Below are 16,828 nucleotides of genomic sequence, written 5' to 3'. Positions count from 1 at the left end.
AAAAGGGTTCTTAATAAAAATAGCTAAAAGCGATTATAAGATTTAATACTAAGTTAATTATTAAAAAAGCTATAAAAGTTTATTTTTAAGCCCGGCTTAAGTTTATATTATATATAAGTCTGCTTATAAATATATCTTTTATTAATAATTACTCTTATTTATTAAGTACTTACTTAGTAAATATTAATAAGCGATTATTTAGAGTAATTATAATAATTACCTTATTATATAATTACTATTTCTTATTTATATATAACTCATTTATAGTTCTTTTATTTTATAAGAGTTACCCTATATTCTCGTATTTTTATATATATAGTATATTATAGCTATTATAAGCCTGCGGGGCGGGCCCTAGTCTTAGTCATATATATTAAGTCGTAATATTATAACGATTAATAAGCGGTCGACGTACTTTATTATTATAGCTAGTAGCTCGGGGTCGACTTTTTTTAAGTATTAGGGTTTAATTATAATAACCTAGAAGCTTATTAAGCTATAAAGTAATTTTATTACGTAAGTAGTACTATTTATTAAAACGAGCTTAAATAGGCCTTTTTATCTCTTACTTTCTCGCTAGACTTTAATATTTAATTATAATAATAGATTAATAATATAGGAGATATTTAGTTTATTTTAAATAGCTAGTACCTCACTTACTTCCTTACTAATATAAAGTCTACGGACTTCCCTTATTATTTTCCTAACTACCTCTATACGTTAAGTAATATTTAATAATAGTAGAGATTTATTAAAAGTACGTAAAAAAGCTTTAAAAATAAAGAGTATAAGAACGAGGCTATTTAAGTTAACTATATCGTTAACTATTTTAATTATAGCCTAAAGTATAGCCTCTATGCTTATTAATAAGTATTTATTTTAAATAATATTATATACCCTTTTAAGTACTACGTAATATCTTTTAGCCTTATTAATATTATTATAAGTTTTAATAAGTACTTTTTTAATTTTAATAAATTTAAATTTAGTAAAAGATTTAAACTTTGCGGTATTAAAGTTCTTATTAATATTTATAATAATTTAGTTTAGCGGACCGAGGTAAACGTCGATTTAATATAACTAAAGAGCTTTTTATATATACTTCGTAGTTATATTTATGAAGAACCTTACTACTTAAAAAGAAGTAATAATATTAACGACGTAAAGTACTAGTTAGTTAATACTCTTATAATTTATTAAGTATATTACGTTAATTATAATCTTATAATTAAAATCGTAATTATTTATAAAATAAATTTAAATTAGTTAGGGGTAGTAGCGTTAAGTTAGTATTATTAATAAATCTTTATAAGCTTCTCGAGGGCTACGATCTTTATATTATTACTAAACTATTAAAATAGCTTTAAGAAATAAGGAACTACAAAGTAGCCGAAGTACTAATATAAATAGTATAATTTACCCTTTATTAAGTAGTTAGTAATAGCTTTCTTATTATCGAGGAGTAAAAGCTAAGGGTATCCGTATTTATAAATAATAAGTATTATAATATCTCTCTTAATTAATAAGTTATTAATATTATTAAAATATACTCTTAGCTTATCTATATCCCTTAAGTAATATAAAAAAGGAGTATTAATTAGTAAAATATAAAAAATAATATTATTAAATAGGGTATTAATAACTATAGATCTTAATAACTTTATAAGTTCGTTATTACTAAATTAAATACTTATTTTACTAACTTTAGAAGTATTAAGAGTAACTTTAAGTTATTATTATTATAATATAAAAAGTTAAGGGTAGCCCGTAATTAAAAGTTTTATAGTACTAATATTAAGTATAATACTTTAAAAGTCCCTTAACGAGTACTTCTTATTTAATAAAAAAGAAGTTGCTAGTTTTATAAGCTTAGTTAACTTATTAATAGAGGTAGTATTAATAAGGTTATGCTCTATTACTTAGGTAGCGAGGATGTTTATAAGGGTTTTATTATTAATAATAGTTATGAGGTATATTATTAAGATCTAGACTTCGTCCTCGTAATTATTTTTATAATTAAAGTCGAGGCTATTAAAGTATTAAATTATAGTATTATTATTATTATTATTATTAATAGGGGTAGTTCTTTTATAAAAAGTAAGGAACTATAAGTATAAGCTTAGTATAGATCTTTTATTTATTTTTTTATTATTTTTATACTTTTTATATACTTAACGTCGCTTTTTTTCTAAGTACTTAGTTAATTAATAGCCGGTTTTATAATAAATAAAATACTTTTTATTAATAATACCGCGGCCGCGTTAATTTATTTATTAAATCGGGGTTTTTTATTAGAGCTATTATAAGTACGGTCGGTTTAGTAAGTAGTAGGGACCTCTTTATTATAAGTACTATTTTAGAAATACTATTATTATTTATTATAGTTATGCTCTCTCTTTATAATATTAATTAAAGTACTAAGTTAATAATAAATATTAGTAAACGTAAGTACTAAGTTAAGTATAATAAGTTTATATTTTAATATATTATTTACGTAATAAAGGAGTTAGTTACCTATATTAAAAATAGATTTTTAGGTAACTAGTACTTCGTAAAAGATTATAATATAGTTAATTAGCGCTTATAAAATTTATTAATTTAACTTACTTAGGTTCTTATAAATTATAGAGTATTAATAGAGGTTATAAAGCTTAGCGAAGTAGTTTTAATAGTTTATAAGCGGCTCGAAGTATTCTTAGGTTTTTTAGTATAGTACGTTAAAACTAAGCGGGTTAGAGGTATTACTAAGTTAGTTAAAGTAAAAGGTTAATACCCTTTTTTTAAGTATATTTAGGAAAGTACTAGAATAGTATTATTTACTAATTCTTACCCATTAGTATAGTACTTTAAAAATCCAAAGCTTCTTATTAAAAATATTATATTTCTTATTACTATACTTATTTTTATTATTATAGAGCTTAATAAAGTTAATTAATTAGTAAGTATTGGGTATAATATTATTTTTAGTTTTTATATTAAAGTGTAGTATCTAATAGGATGGATTTTATTATCAAGTAATAATAATTTTATTTTTTAGTTCTTTTTTTTTTTTTTTTTTAAAGAGGCGGTAAGTTAGTTAGTTAATAATAAAACTAAGGTCGGAATTTTAATTATTAGAATTAAGTAAGTTAGTGTTATATAGATTCCCTTACTATTTCTCTAACTTATTAAATAAGATCGTTAATATTTACTAATTATAAAAATAATAAATAAAAAAAGTAAGGATCGTAATATAATATATTAAAATATTTAATACGGCTATAATAAGTTAGGATTTTTTTAAAAATTTAAATAAAGAAGTATTAAGTATTAAGGGTACTAGCGATCTTTTTTATTATTTAATTACGATTTTTAATTATTAAGTTAATATTATTATTTATAAAAAAGCCTCTTAGCTTCTTAAGAATTATATTTTTTATTTTTAAAAAGTCCCCTATTTCTTAGCTTTAGAAGTCGGTTTTAAAGTCCTTTTATAACTCCTCGCTCGTTAGGCCGTTTTAATAATAATATCTTATTATATAAAGGACGAAAGTATTAAGTTTTTTATTATTTATAAAGGTAAGTATAATATTAAATAAGCTTTATTAAGTTAGGTTAACGTAGTCTTATTAACGAATTAAAATTAAGTATAGTTTTATAATTTAAGAGTATAAGTAGACTAGAAATAATATTAATTAATTATTAAACCCTTTTTATTTATTATTAGGGTTAGTAGTTATTATAATATATTTATAAAATAAGTTATATAATAGAAGATTATTATAAGAGGTAATTATTATATTATAATTATAGTATAATACTAGTTAAGTTAAAAAGAGTAGTAAGTTAGTTATAACGATCGTTTTAATAATAGTAAGCGGGCTATTATTATTAATTAGAAAATTCTACTTTCTTAACGAAGTATATAAATAGAAGGTTATTAAAGTTAGTAAAAGGTTATAAAAAAAGAAAAAAGGCCTTTTATAACCGTACTTTTAATAATAAATAAAGGATTCCGTTAGTTACTAATTAGTAATTCTTTTTAACGCTTTTTATATTTTATTTTTATTAATCTAGTCTCGGAGCTTCCGTTAGGCTAAAAGGAGGTAGATTTATTAATAATATAAAATAGATTCCTATTATTACTATTATTAAGATCTTTTTTTTTTTTTAGTATTTTAAAATACTTCGCTATTAGCAAGAGAATACTTCGCTATTAACATATTTATAATTCTAAAAATTTTATTATTATTAAGCGCTAGTATATTAGCGATTATTAGATTAATTTCTTAGTAATTAATCTTTTTTTACTTATTATTAATTTAAAGTAGCGCTTAGCCATAATATATTTAAAATAAATTCCTTTATAAGTAGCTTAATTAAAGAGAAGTTAGTAATAATAATAAAGCTAATAAAAATAATATTAATAATAGAAGCGAGGTTAATAATAATAATAAAGTAGTTAATCTTTTTATAATAATAGCTTTAATAAAAAAGATTATATATAATAAAGTGCGCTCTTAACGGCCTATAACTAATTAATTAGTTATTAGTTAATAATAATAAAGGAGACTTAAGGTAGTATAAACTAAGCTACTTATCGTTAGTTAAATAGATAGAACTAAGTTAATAAGTTAAAATAATTAACAAAGTAATTCGAGGCTATTTTTTTTATAATTATATCCTTACTAATTTATAATAGAAATATATATATAATTTAATTACTAATTAATATTAGTATATACGTAAGTAGGTTAGACCTTTTGGTCGTAACTAGGTTAATAGGTTAGTATAGGTCTATTACGTATATATAGGAGGGAAAGATCGTGGGCAGAGCCCGCGGTCCCTTAGTAGGTATAGGTAGGTAGAAGGGTCCGTCTACACGGGCCCAGACTGCCTACCTACCACCCCTACCTAACTACCTAATAGGGCCCCTTTTCTGCCTCGTAATCCAACACTACCTATTAACTCAATGCTTTATGTATAATATGAAGTCTCCAGATTGACAGAAACATCGACAGTCATAACTAAGGTATTGACCACAACCCTTGGAGTTAGCGTTCGTCGTTAACAAAGCCGCAACTAGAAATGATATATACCTCAAGGCGTCTTATACGCTGCTGACTGGATCAATCCCTTAGCAATATTAGCCTGATCAAAGACTTGCTGAGCAGCTTGAGTGACTTGAACATCTTTTTGAGAATGCGTGAAGAACCACTGCCTGAAGCGCTAAATGAATCACATGCTTGACCTCGCCACTTTGAGGCGAGGTTATTGATTGATGATGTCCTGATTATACGTGCTTCTCTGCCTTGTTTGAACACAAACACAAGTTGAGTGTAAGTGAATTTAAGTCTGATTAGAACAAAGTGTCGGCTAAGGTACCCGAAGAAATACTACACATGGTAAAGAGATAAATTCACTCATTATCAGGACGAAACCTAGAGACTGACCAAATCGAAAGGACTACCCACTCAGGGGATATTGTTTCTCTCCTCACTGCCCAGTTCTCGTTAAGAATACGTGTACGATGCGTTGTGTTGAAATGCGAATCACAGGTCGCTCCGGTTAGTAAATTGCATCTCCGAAATAACAATGTGGGTGCTTACACCCTTTCCAAATCTATAGCTCTGCTGGGTCACGTCATGATAGTGCCCGTGTGGAGTGCTGACGCCCTTGTCAGATATGGCGTGGAACGTTGGACCACTCAGACTCAATTTGATTCGCCTTGGCAGGTAGTTCGTCACTCCTTCTCACTACCGGAGTAGGTCTAGACCCGACTTCCCGATCTAAGAAAAGATGAACTGGAGTTACGTGCAGACCTCAGGAATATCAGGCATCGCGGAGTTGGCCAATTGTATCACTTTGACATGCGTTGCTTCGCCGTGTTGTAGTTCCTTGGATACCTAGGGTGTCCCCATTTCGATATGAGGGGTTGGATTTAGCCTCCGATCCCAGGATGGTATCAGAGAGTCACCTTCGAGTTACATAAGTGGAAAGCCTTTCTCCAAAAACAGAATTTTCAAGTTGTTAATCAACTCACCGAGTTGACGTTCTACCTCAGATTTATTCGTCAACATCAATTCCAATATTGACACTATGCCTTCCAAAGCAGCCTTGGACGAGCTGACCTCAGCCACAGAAATTTTCGTGGCGTTCTCTGAAAGCGTCACCGGTAAGATAATCGTTATCACCAGCGTCTCGCCGGAGAGCCTTGGTCTGGCTACTGCTTCTGCGTTTGCTTCGCAGCGTTCGGAATGCCTCACTCTGACCAGCTGATCCCCCGAAAAGGTACAAGCCTCAGTCAGCATCTTGAAAGCTTGGAACCCAGGAGTTCAATATGATGCACTGATCATGGACCTATCTTCTATAGCATCAGTACACGCTGCCGCTGCTGATTTCATTCAAGAGTATCATCCCTGTCGTTGACATTCTCATCAATAACGCGGGTGTCATAGCCCTCCCGGATTTTCAGCTTTCCGAAGATAGCATCGAAATGACGTTTGCCACCAATCACGTCGGCCACTTCCTCTTCACGAACCTCATCCTGTCAAAGATTATCAAGGCAGGAGAGACATCTTCCAAACCTACCAGAATTATCAACGTCAGCTCCTACTATCGGATTAGAAGTCTAATTCGACCGCGGCATACAGCCGACTGCGCAGGGGCCAATTGGGGGCCCTATTTACGATTATCGTAGCTAGCCTAACCTATAGTTAGAACCTCCTTTTTATACCTACGCAAATATTTATATAGTCCAATTGATCTCTTTGTTAACTACGGTTCGAACTAACTACCCTGTAATAGGGATACCAACACCTACGGACACCAATCCTCGCCGGTTCGTTTCTCAGACATCAACTTCAGCAAGATTCCAGGGGAGCTTCCCGAAGAAGAACTTCTAATCTTCAGAAGGCCAGCTTCTTGACGGGTCAAGAATGGTCCGAAAAGTCTTACGTTGGTTTCCTGTCATATGGCCAGTCCAAGACGGCCAACATGCTATACTCGATGTCACATCACTTACTCAGACGCTGGAAGCCAAATATGGCATCAGATCCTACGCTATCCATCCCGGCGCAGTCACCACAAACATCAATCGCCACGCCAAATCGGAGGAGATTAAGAAGGCACTCAAGAGGTTGAAGAGGCTTGGCTTCGAGACTCCCGCCAAGACACTAGATCAAGGCGCCGATTCCTCGGTCATCTCTGCCGTGGATCCCGAGTTACCGAGCATGGACCTTTCGAGCCTTGAGTCGAAGGGCCTTTATATGATTGACTGCGAGCTTGATGACGAGCAGTGCGCTGGATTTGCCAGGAACCTGGAGTATGCTGACAAGATCTGAGCGCTTAGTGAAGAGTTGGTCGGAGAAAAGATTGATATCTAGAAACTTTCCCTACTTCAGGGAGTTTATTTGCGCGACGCGCGTAGCATTAGGTATCATAATCAACTTCTCAAATCACCAGGCGACTCAGGGACATCAACAAATGCTATTTTTGAATTCCGTTCATCTCGTTCCAGGGTACGCAACATTCACATGTGGGGAGAACATCATCTATCAAGGTGGCGGACTCAGCAGAAGCCTATCGAATAATCACTCTATTGATGATGTCATGGCTTGAAAGTTAGGCTGTGTTGTCGCGTCAACCCAATCGTGCACGCGGTCAAACATGAGGTTCTTGGTGTCGCTTGACATAACTTGGTACGCCAGACTAGAATAAATGCTCTTAACGTGAGCTTGACAGCCCACCTACTTTAGCATCAGATTGGACTTACGATAGACTATTTAAGAAGATCTCAAAAATACATAAACATCTTGTTTTCACAACTTTTCAGATTTAAGTAGACGCCATCGAAACTAACCAATGACGATATTTTCAGTTCAGAAAGGCCTCGCGACTATTGCCCACCTGAGGAGAATCATGAATACCACTTCCAACAAACAGGCATGAATCAAGATGGAATATCTGTTGTTCAGTCGGGCGAGAGAGGATGCAACATGTCTGCGGAGCTCCTATGGAAATTTGTGCAGTTTCAACTGAAGAAGGACTTGGCATAGCCTTTGAATAATGTGTACCTAAATAAGGTAGACTCTAACTGAACCCTCTCTTGAAAAAAAGGCGGACTTATATGTACATGATGAAGGGAAGTTGACTCTACTGAACCGCGAAGACAAATAATACCACCACCGCCGGTGAAAGGCTCAGCTCGTGTACAAACAACTCCAAAACTCCCACTGTCTAGGATGGTATATCTTAACCCTACCGCTATTCCAATATGTACAAAATGAAAAGAGAATTTGAATTTTAGAAATGCCAAAGGTTGGCTAAAAACAACGCTGTTGCCAAGCTGAAAAGCCGCCACATTTGATGACGGCATTTCAGCCCAGATAGAATGTGTAAGTGTGTGCGGGGCAACGCCGGACCCTCAGACTATTGCCCAAGACGCGGCCAAGATCAACACGAGCGCCGAGGACTTGGTGACAAGGCCGCCGAGCAACTTGGCACTCGCATCGCTGGTCTTGACCGCATTGCAAGATAACGCTGAAAGCTTCCCCTCAGGGTCGGGCCAGGTCCCGTTCTGGCAATTTGCACGAGTGAGCATCGCCGCCTTGACCTGCGTCTCCAGAGCCGCGTCCATCTTGATTTTACAGGCCTCAGACGCGGGCTCCTTGTCCGATACCACGGGGCAGATATCGCCATAGTCGTGACTGTTGCCTGTGATTTGGAAACTGCCTACAAAGTCGGGGCAGGAAGTCGTGTCGACAAGAGAAGGAATCTGTCCGTTGGGGTCGGTTGTGAAGAAGGCGGTGCCGTTGTACGAGACGTCGTAGACTTTTGACGACGGGCCCTCGCCAGTAACGTTCTTTGGACAAGCGCTGAACATGGTCGCCGTGTATCGTAGGCGGAACTCCCGCTGCGTCGCGTTGACCAGGTCTCTCCGGGAAGCGTCGATGATGGTATATGTATCAGCGGTTTTGTTCTTGGCCTCGGTTTGCCAGACGCCCGAGCTGAAGAGCTGCCCCGTATCCGCATCGTTGATATCGGTGTACCCCGTGAGATCCCACTTCACCCAAAAGTTGTAAAAGTTCTTTTCGTCAGACTCTGGCCAGAGCTTTGAGGCGTTTTGAACGGCGAAGACGAAGGGAAAAGGCCAGACGGGCTTGTAGGTGCTGCCATTGCGCGGGAAGATAAGGTCAACCTCCACGGAGGTCGTGGGCGTCGTTGTTATCGTCGCCGCAGAGCTGAAACCCGTAAAAAATGTCAACAGCTGCAGCGAGCGGCTGAGTGAGACGTGCATTGCCAATTTTTTTGATGTGTGATGTGGTTTGTCTTTCAGTTTTCAGAGAGAGTGTAACATGCCGTCGGGAACACAAGTTCAGATAAAGGACCCCAAAACGTGGGAATGTTGTCCTTCGGAAAGTAAATATAGATCGTCCAGGCACCCCAAGTTGCCCAAGGGGGCTGATCGTCATTTACATGACATGTCACCACCGGGCTGCGGCACGGCCGCACCGGGGGTGGAAACTGGGGCCAGGGTTACCCGGGATGGGTTGCTGAAGTTTACGAAGACAACCTTTCCGATTTTCCGTGTCAAGAAAACTTAATTGAGAAGCGGAGTGATTATGAGTGGACAAGACCGCCGTGTTTGCGGGTTTTCGAACAAAGATGCAATTTCAAACCAGAGACTCGGCGAAGAGTCTCTGGCGCCATCATCTAAAGGCCAAAGTACCTAGTTTAGTGTTAAATAACTCGTTTTTGGCTTTTTTATCGCAAAGCTTGGTCACGATATCAAGAGAGTGAGTAAGGCAGAGCTGTTTTATTGGTTGCGATTGCATCACCAGTAAGCCCACACAGGGGTCGCAAGCCACGCGCAGTTAGCGTGTAAGTCGGTGCTCGTATCGGGCGTTCGATATGTCCATCTTACCCTTGACGGTTCGTTCCTTTTGCCCATCCGTCATTTGTCTAAAGCTGATCCCGCGAATCCTTCACTCCGTTGACAGCCTTCACAGTACTGTAGTTGATCCTTCAATTATCGCTAGCGCCAAGGCGTACATGGTCTAGTGCTGACCCTACCAAGCAACACGGCCACACTTGATTTGGCCAAGATACGGGACTTTGGCTCGTGTGCCTGGCGGTTTGGCGGAATTCCATTACCAGCCTAGAGCAAAAGAAATCACAATGTGTTGAATACCAGATTACGTCAATAACGAAGGAGTTTTGGTTTGAGATTAACAAAATGAATTGAGTTTAGCTACAGGCATTGTGCCTGATTGCGGCTCTACAAAGCCCCGCGAGCAATCTTCTCGCTTTTCTCGCTTTTCCCAAAGGCCCACAACTCGAAAAGATAACTCAACCGCCCACAAGACTACTTCCTCCATATTAAAGAAAACATACAAACAAAGAAAGCTAAAAAACCTTCGACGAACGTTCTGCAACGGCGCGACAACAATGTCTCACGTCCACGGGCATTAAGCGGCATCTGGAGCCGGAATGCCCCACACAAACGACAGCGCGCTGCCCACAACGTGGGTTCCGTCAGACCACACGAGTCTGCCCCAGGAAGTAGCGTCGGCGGTAGGCGGGGAGCTCATCGTGACAGTCAGCTCGAACGTCTTCTTCTCTCCAGCCGCCTCAAAAGTGAGAGTCTCGGGCGTCACAGAGGCCTTGACCAAGTCAGCGTCGTTGAGAGAAATGTCGGCCTTGTACGTGCCGGCACCTCCGACGTTGGTCACGGTGCGCTTGAAGGTGGCGGTGTAGGATCCGCCGGAAGCAGCAGCGCTATCGTACAGGGCAGAGAAGGACGGGTAGTTGAGGTCGTAGACGCTGTAGGTCTGGTTGGACGCGCAGGTGAAGTTGCTCCTGGTGATGGCGGTCGTGAAGGCGACGGTCGAGTTGACGGCGCAGAGCCAAGGGAGGTAGTCAGTGGGTGCGATGTCGTAAACGAGACCCGGGTTCAGGGCGGCGACGGGGTCCACGTGGCCGTTTCCGTAGAGGAAAGGAGTCGCGGCCTTGGAGTCGGAGGAGTCCAGCAGGGGGGTCTTGGCACCCTTGGTGTTGGTGTAGGCGGTTGTCATCATGGCTGAGCGGATGGCGGCCGGGCTCCATTCCGGACGGCGAGCCATGATCCAGGTTGCAAGACCGCTCAGGTGAGGGCACGACATGCTCGTACCTGAGATGACGTTCTGGTCGACCTTGCGGGTATCAATATCAAGACCGGTAGGTCCAGTGCCGGCCCAGGCTGCCAGGATGGAAACACCAGGTCCCTGTCATTGTGTTAGTCTATTGACAATCTTACACAGCCTCTCTCTCAACTTGATGTTGTTGCTCGTAACGTACCGTGATATCCGGCTTCAGGAGCTGCGGGACGATGTAGTTCGGGCCGCGCGAGCTGAAAGCTGCCATAAGCGGAGCCGGGACTCCGAGTCTAGTGCCCTCAAAGTCCAAAATAGCCGTGCCGTTGCCGGTCTTTGCGTAGGCCTCCACCTCGGCTCCGTCTGAGGCAGTGAGGTGCAGGGCAGGCAGGATATGGGCGTCGGCAATCAGCTCATCACCGTTAGCGGGTGCATTCACGAGGACCATACCGCGACCACCGGCGGCCTTTACGACGCCGCCCTTCTCGGTTCTGCCGTTGTTTCCGCGCACGCAGACGACGACCTTGCCAGAAACCTTGGCGGGGTCAAGGCTGTCTGCTAGGCAAAGGTTGGCGTTGGTGACATTGCCCTTGCCCGCCTGGCTCGCGTGGACGAGGGGGAGGACCTCGCCAGCCTGAAGAGGCGTGATATCCGTGACGGAACCGTTGCTGTAGAGAGAGAAGCCGGTGTAGTTCTTGCCGTTGCCAAGGGTAACATGAGCAGGGAAGTCACGGTCAAGCGTGCTTGCGGCGACGGTCAGAGCCCAAGGGGCCTACGAGAGTGTTAAAATACCACACCAATGGAGCAAAGCGAGAAAGGAGAGTTGAGGCGAGAGATACTTACAAGGTTGGCAACAGTGCCTGCTCCCGGACCAGAGTTGCCGGCAGACATGGCGACGAAGATACCCTTCTGGACGGCAGCGAACGCACCGAGTGCTGAACCATCATCCTCGCTGAAGGAGGGCTGATCGGAGCCGAGAGAAAGAGACATGACGTTGACGCCATCCTCAATGGCCTTATCCATAGCCGCGAGGATGTCAGAGTTGAAGCAGCCCTCCTTCCAGCAGACCTTGTACATGGCGACACGGGCGTGCTCGGCCATACCGCGAGCTGTACCGGAGGCCTGGCCGAAAAGGCTAGCGTTCGGCACGGCGGCTCCAGCTGAGGTGGACGAAGTGTGCGTACCATGTCCGTCGTCGTCTCGGGGGGATTGGTACTCTCCGGTCCAGTTGAAGGAGCCGGTCTCGTTGGTAACGGCGGCGACATACCCCTTGTAAAAGGCCCTCGCGCCAACGAGCTTCTTGTTGCAGCTGGTGGCCGGGAAGTCCTCGCTGATTTCGCACTCGCCCTTCCAGTTGGCAGGGATGGGTGGCATGCCGTCATCCTTGTAGCTGGGGTTCTCGGGCCAGACGCCCGTGTCGAAGATGCCAACGATGAGGTTGGACTCTGGGCTGGTGCCGTTGTAGTCGTCTCTCTCGTCCAGGTAGCTGCCGACGTCGAGCCCGCGCCCAAGGAGCGAGGCATCGTCGATGCCTAGAAAGTTCGGGGTTCTGCTGGTGTGAAGGCGGTAGGCCTTGTCAAGAGTGACAGACAGGACGTCGTCCCGGTCTCTCAGGGCGTCAGCTTGGCCATCTGTGATCTTGGCGGCGTATCCGTTGACCGTGTTCTCATAGTGGTAGAGCACGTTGGCAGGATCGGCGGAAACGGAGATGAGGGAAGAGTCGAACAGATCTCTGCGTCGGAGACCGGAGGCCCCAGTGTGCTTCATCTGGACGATGTATGTCTTGCGAAGCTCAGCACCATAGGCGGCCCCCGCGAAGAGGGTGCCCAAGAGGAGGGTGAGAGAAGTCTTTGCCATTACTGCGGTGTTGTCAACTCAATCTGGAATTGAGTCCTTGGCGTATGAAGGGAATCTTGACGCTGGAGACAAGACGTCGTTGCATTCCACATGCCAACCGGACAGCTCTATATACTCCAATGTGACATAGCTTCCACGGACGGTGGATTGCTCCCCCATGTCAGGGGCGGAATGAACAATACCGTGGCACCATATCGGCGGGATCTAGCCCTTGAGGGTCTCGCAATCTGCACCAGTAAACTTCTCGTACCTGGCGATCTCGCAAATAAGCGAAGCCGACATGCAGTGACCAGTCCCAGGAACACCGTTCGTCTGCACGTGTATCCGTTAACGACCTACCCTTTGCGACCTTAGGGCCGGGATAAGAAAGCTTGAGATAATGTAACCCAGTGGTTCATTGTTGTTCTGATTGGCTAGAGACTCCGCAACTTGCGGCAGTCTACCAACACTCAAATAGAGTGCCAGGCAACCTTAATCCTAGGAACTAATGTTCGTCCGACGTTGCCGACTGTTGAAGATTTGCGCTAATCAACCAAGAAAGTTTAGCATAACGTTGCCCACCCCGGCTGGGAAATTGCCATGTAGCATCCCGCAGAAACCGGTCCATTGTCACACCCGAATCTCGGTGCTTGGTACAAGACCGCAGAGCTCCAGGTGGTAGGACGGGCACTGCAGCCTGGAGTCAATGCATAGGTTCCGTAGGCATACGTGATTTCTAGATGCGGGGGAGTCCTTTTGCTTCACGATCAATCCAATGACGAGCGGGATTTCACTAGCGGCGGTTATTCTGTCGTGTTTTTGGTGACTTTAACACACATGTCCACTCAGTAAAGTTCAGGTCAACTTCTTCCGGTAGCTTTTCGCTAATCAAATGCCATCATATCTGATAAATTGAAAAGTGCTCACTCTCAATGGCCTTCCTCTTCTGGATTTACGTTTTTGATGACTGTCGGAACGGTTACTGATTGGTCACAAATGGCAAATACCATGCGGCTCTGCCGGCGCCGACGACCTACGACGGGGCTGCCATTTAATGAAGCTATCTTGAATTTATAAAATCATCGTTGCGCTGGACGATAGCCTTTCAAGACCTCAGTAGCTGCACAAGTGTATCGGGTCCAGTACATCCAGTGTCTAAATGTGTACTCAAAAATTTACTTCTATCAACAGCTCTTATCACAACCAATCTAACTTACATACATCAAAGGGTCCGAGGCGGTTTAGGTGCCCCAGTCTTAACGGGCTGTGCGAGAGGAGCACCAGCTTGTGCCTTGGCCATGGGGCAGAATTTCTTCTTGATGGCACCGGCATCACCGTTGGTGTCCAATGTGCCCAGCATGCTCGCGAGCTCGCCCATTCGCTGAGCAATGGAGACGAACATACCAGCTGCGGCAATGTTAGTTCATATTCTGAGCCCTGGGAAAGTAAGTGGATGACCGACCTTCAGCGTGCCACAGATAATGGCAATGGAACGCCCAAACACCCGGGTTGTCTGCTGTTATGCGGATTACCAGGTGTGAGTATCCTGGGATTGTGATCGTGTCACGGCGCATCGGGTTGTCAAAGTTCCATGTAGTCTTGCTGGCTCCGAAAAGGCCATTGCCCCAACCAACGACTTGGAAGTTCTGGCCTATCTATAGATTAGCACGTTGGCGGAGAGTAGAGATAAGTTTGTGATTAAGTACCACTAGATAAACGGTCAGTCATGGGTTCAGAGTTGATGGTTGTGAAGCAACTTACTGCAGATGCCAAGGGTGTACCATCATTGCGTCAGAGTTGACTACGATTTGAGCAGCTTTGTCGTCTCGGGATACCAAGACGAATTGATCCTTTCCGAAGTCTAGTTTCGGCTGAGGCGAGTTCAGGTTCTCTGGTGTGATGTCCTGCTGCATGACCTTCCACAGCGAGGCATCGTCGGTCAAAGGTGTATACAGAGTCTAATCGTTGTCAGCAGGGTATCATTCAGCAGATCACTCAAGAAGTTCTTCCAACTCACATCATTGACGTGTGTACGAACGACGTCGTTGACGCGCTCCTGCTTGAACGTGAAGTAATGGTAGTTCCTGTCGCCAACGTCGTAGGCCGGCCTGCTCCTGACAGGCTTTGGAAGGTTGTGCGGCAAATCCTCGCACCTGTCTCCCCATGGCTCATTGCCTACGCCAGGGTTCGAGTTGGCGTTGAGATCCCACGCCTTGCCAATCGGCGGGACGCCAAGGTCCGTCTCGTCATACGATAGGATGGCGGTGGCCCCGAAAGGTGTGCCGTGCATCATGCCCGCCTTATGGTTCTTGTGGGACATGTGGAAGCACCGCACCGCGGCGTCGGCACGAATCAGGTAGTTTCCGGCAGTCTGGTTGGCGTGGACGAGGACTGAGTAGCGTTGACCGGGGTTCATGTACACGCGGGATGTGGCGATTGGAGCGACCTCGACGCCGTCAATCTCGACGATTTGCAGAGGGTGGTCGTCAACCGTGACAAAGATGGGAGTTGATGTGCCGTGGTTGATGAGACGCAAACGAGCTATTGAGCCACTCTTGACCCGTGTATTGAAGAGGGAACCCCACGTGCACTTGGGGGGAGGCGCACCATCTCTCGGGGTGTTGTGGCTTCCCATGTTCTCCATGTTGTGGCCGCTATGGTCCTCGCCTGACTTGGCCTGGTTTGTGTCATGGCCTTCAATGCTGGAGCAGTTGAATGTGTTCTTGCCATTGATGATGACGTTGTCAGGAGGAGGCTCTCTACCGGGCTTCTTAGGGGCCCAAGGTGGATTGGCGCTTAGGTACTGCGTCAGGAGCTAGAAATCTGTGAGAACCGAATGAGAGTAATAGAGGCTGAGTCAACTCACAGTGCCTCCATATTCATGAAAGAGATCTCCGACCATCACAATCTTGTCATCATCCACAGGGGGGATCTTTTCATCCGGATCGTGGATGATCTACATTGCAGAAGAGCATATTAGTATCGTCAAGCGCTCACAAGCCAGGGCTTCACCAGCGATGTCTCATGAATCAGTATGGAAGAAACCTTACCAATGGCCCAAAGAGTCCGTCAGTGACCTGCACTGAAACATGAGCGTGCCACCAGAACGTGCCCCGCTGGTCGGTGACATTGAATTCGTAAGTAAAGCTCTCGCCGGCAGGAATGGCACACTGGCTGACGCCAAAGACACCGTCCATCCAGACCGACCTTCTCTGGTCAATGCCGTGCCAGTGGATCGTGGTACTCTCCTTCAACATCTGGTTGTGCACCGTGACACGGATGGTGTCTCCCGTGTTTGCCTCAATGAGAGGGCCGGGAGATTGTCCGTTGACGAGGATCATTGACTTCTCAAAGCCGTCGGGTGAGTGCTGCTGCCGCGTGATGTTGAACACATACTCCCGCATCGACGTCACATTCGACACCTGGAATCCTGTCTGCAGATTGAACTGCTGATCAGGCGTCAAAATCACTTGCGGTGTTTGCGTAGGGACAAGAGAAGAAGTCGTTACTGGCGTTATCGTCGTCGTCAGTTCCGGCACTGGGTCCGCTGGCGGTGGTGGTGGCGGCGGCGGCGGCGGCGGGCTTTCCTCATGGTTGTCCTCATCGTGGGCCGGTTCCGCCGGCCGGTCCTTGGTTTGTACGTTGAAGAATTGGGCGAAAATGAAAGGAATGAGCGTCAGGATGGACACGCAAGTGAGTACCATGATCCATCGAAACGTCTTCTTGTGGCCCGCATGGCGTCGGTAGTGGCTCTTCTCGCTGTAGTCGGCTGAGTCGGGAAGCAGGCGATCCTCCACGTCAGTCTCCGACGACGATCTGACACCTAGCATGGGGTCTTGCTCGTCGCGCGTCCCGTCCCGCGGGACCAGGCCGGAGCTCAT

At 43.3% G+C, this 16,828-nt stretch overlaps 5 protein-coding genes across 5 annotated transcripts; 1 reads left to right on the top strand and 4 right to left on the bottom strand.

Annotated features, from left to right (window-relative positions):
- Positions 1–1,469: 1,469 nt before the first annotated feature.
- CLUP02_05842 (uncharacterized protein) lies at positions 1,470–1,682 on the bottom strand (the record flags this gene model as incomplete). The annotated part of the gene is made up of 1 exon (XM_049284847.1): positions 1,470–1,682. A coding segment is annotated over one exon (213 nt), but the record flags the coding sequence as incomplete, so codon positions are not given.
- A 4,396-nt stretch (positions 1,683–6,078) lies between these two features.
- Positions 6,079–7,322, top strand: CLUP02_05841 (uncharacterized protein; the record flags this gene model as incomplete). Its single annotated transcript, XM_049284846.1, has 4 exons — positions 6,079–6,165; positions 6,353–6,583; positions 6,787–6,936; positions 7,008–7,322. 4 exons carry the CDS (start codon positions 6,079–6,081, stop codon positions 7,320–7,322), a joined length of 783 nt encoding a protein of 260 aa, XP_049141989.1.
- A 1,082-nt stretch (positions 7,323–8,404) lies between these two features.
- On the bottom strand, positions 8,405–9,277 carry CLUP02_05840 (uncharacterized protein; the record flags this gene model as incomplete). Its single annotated transcript, XM_049284845.1, has 1 exon — positions 8,405–9,277. The coding sequence occupies one exon, from the start codon at positions 9,275–9,277 to the stop codon at positions 8,405–8,407; it is 873 nt and encodes a 290-aa protein (XP_049141988.1).
- A 1,171-nt stretch (positions 9,278–10,448) lies between these two features.
- CLUP02_05839 (PA domain-containing protein) lies at positions 10,449–12,968 on the bottom strand (the record flags this gene model as incomplete). The annotated part of the gene is made up of 3 exons (XM_049284844.1): positions 10,449–11,243; positions 11,317–11,883; positions 11,955–12,968. 3 exons carry the CDS (start codon positions 12,966–12,968, stop codon positions 10,449–10,451), a joined length of 2,376 nt encoding a protein of 791 aa, XP_049141987.1.
- A 1,201-nt stretch (positions 12,969–14,169) lies between these two features.
- Positions 14,170–16,828, bottom strand: CLUP02_05838 (multicopper oxidase; the record flags this gene model as incomplete). Its single annotated transcript, XM_049284843.1, has 6 exons — positions 14,170–14,354; positions 14,410–14,602; positions 14,729–14,905; positions 14,965–15,762; positions 15,814–15,903; positions 15,998–16,828. 6 exons carry the CDS (start codon positions 16,826–16,828, stop codon positions 14,170–14,172), a joined length of 2,274 nt encoding a protein of 757 aa, XP_049141986.1.

The sequence above is a fragment of the Colletotrichum lupini genome, chromosome 3 (assembly GCF_023278565.1).
Source record: "Colletotrichum lupini chromosome 3, complete sequence".
Lineage (NCBI taxonomy): Eukaryota > Fungi > Ascomycota > Sordariomycetes > Glomerellales > Glomerellaceae > Colletotrichum > Colletotrichum lupini.
Note: the sequence above shows the minus strand (reverse complement) of the source record. Positions and strands in the feature narration are given on the sequence as shown.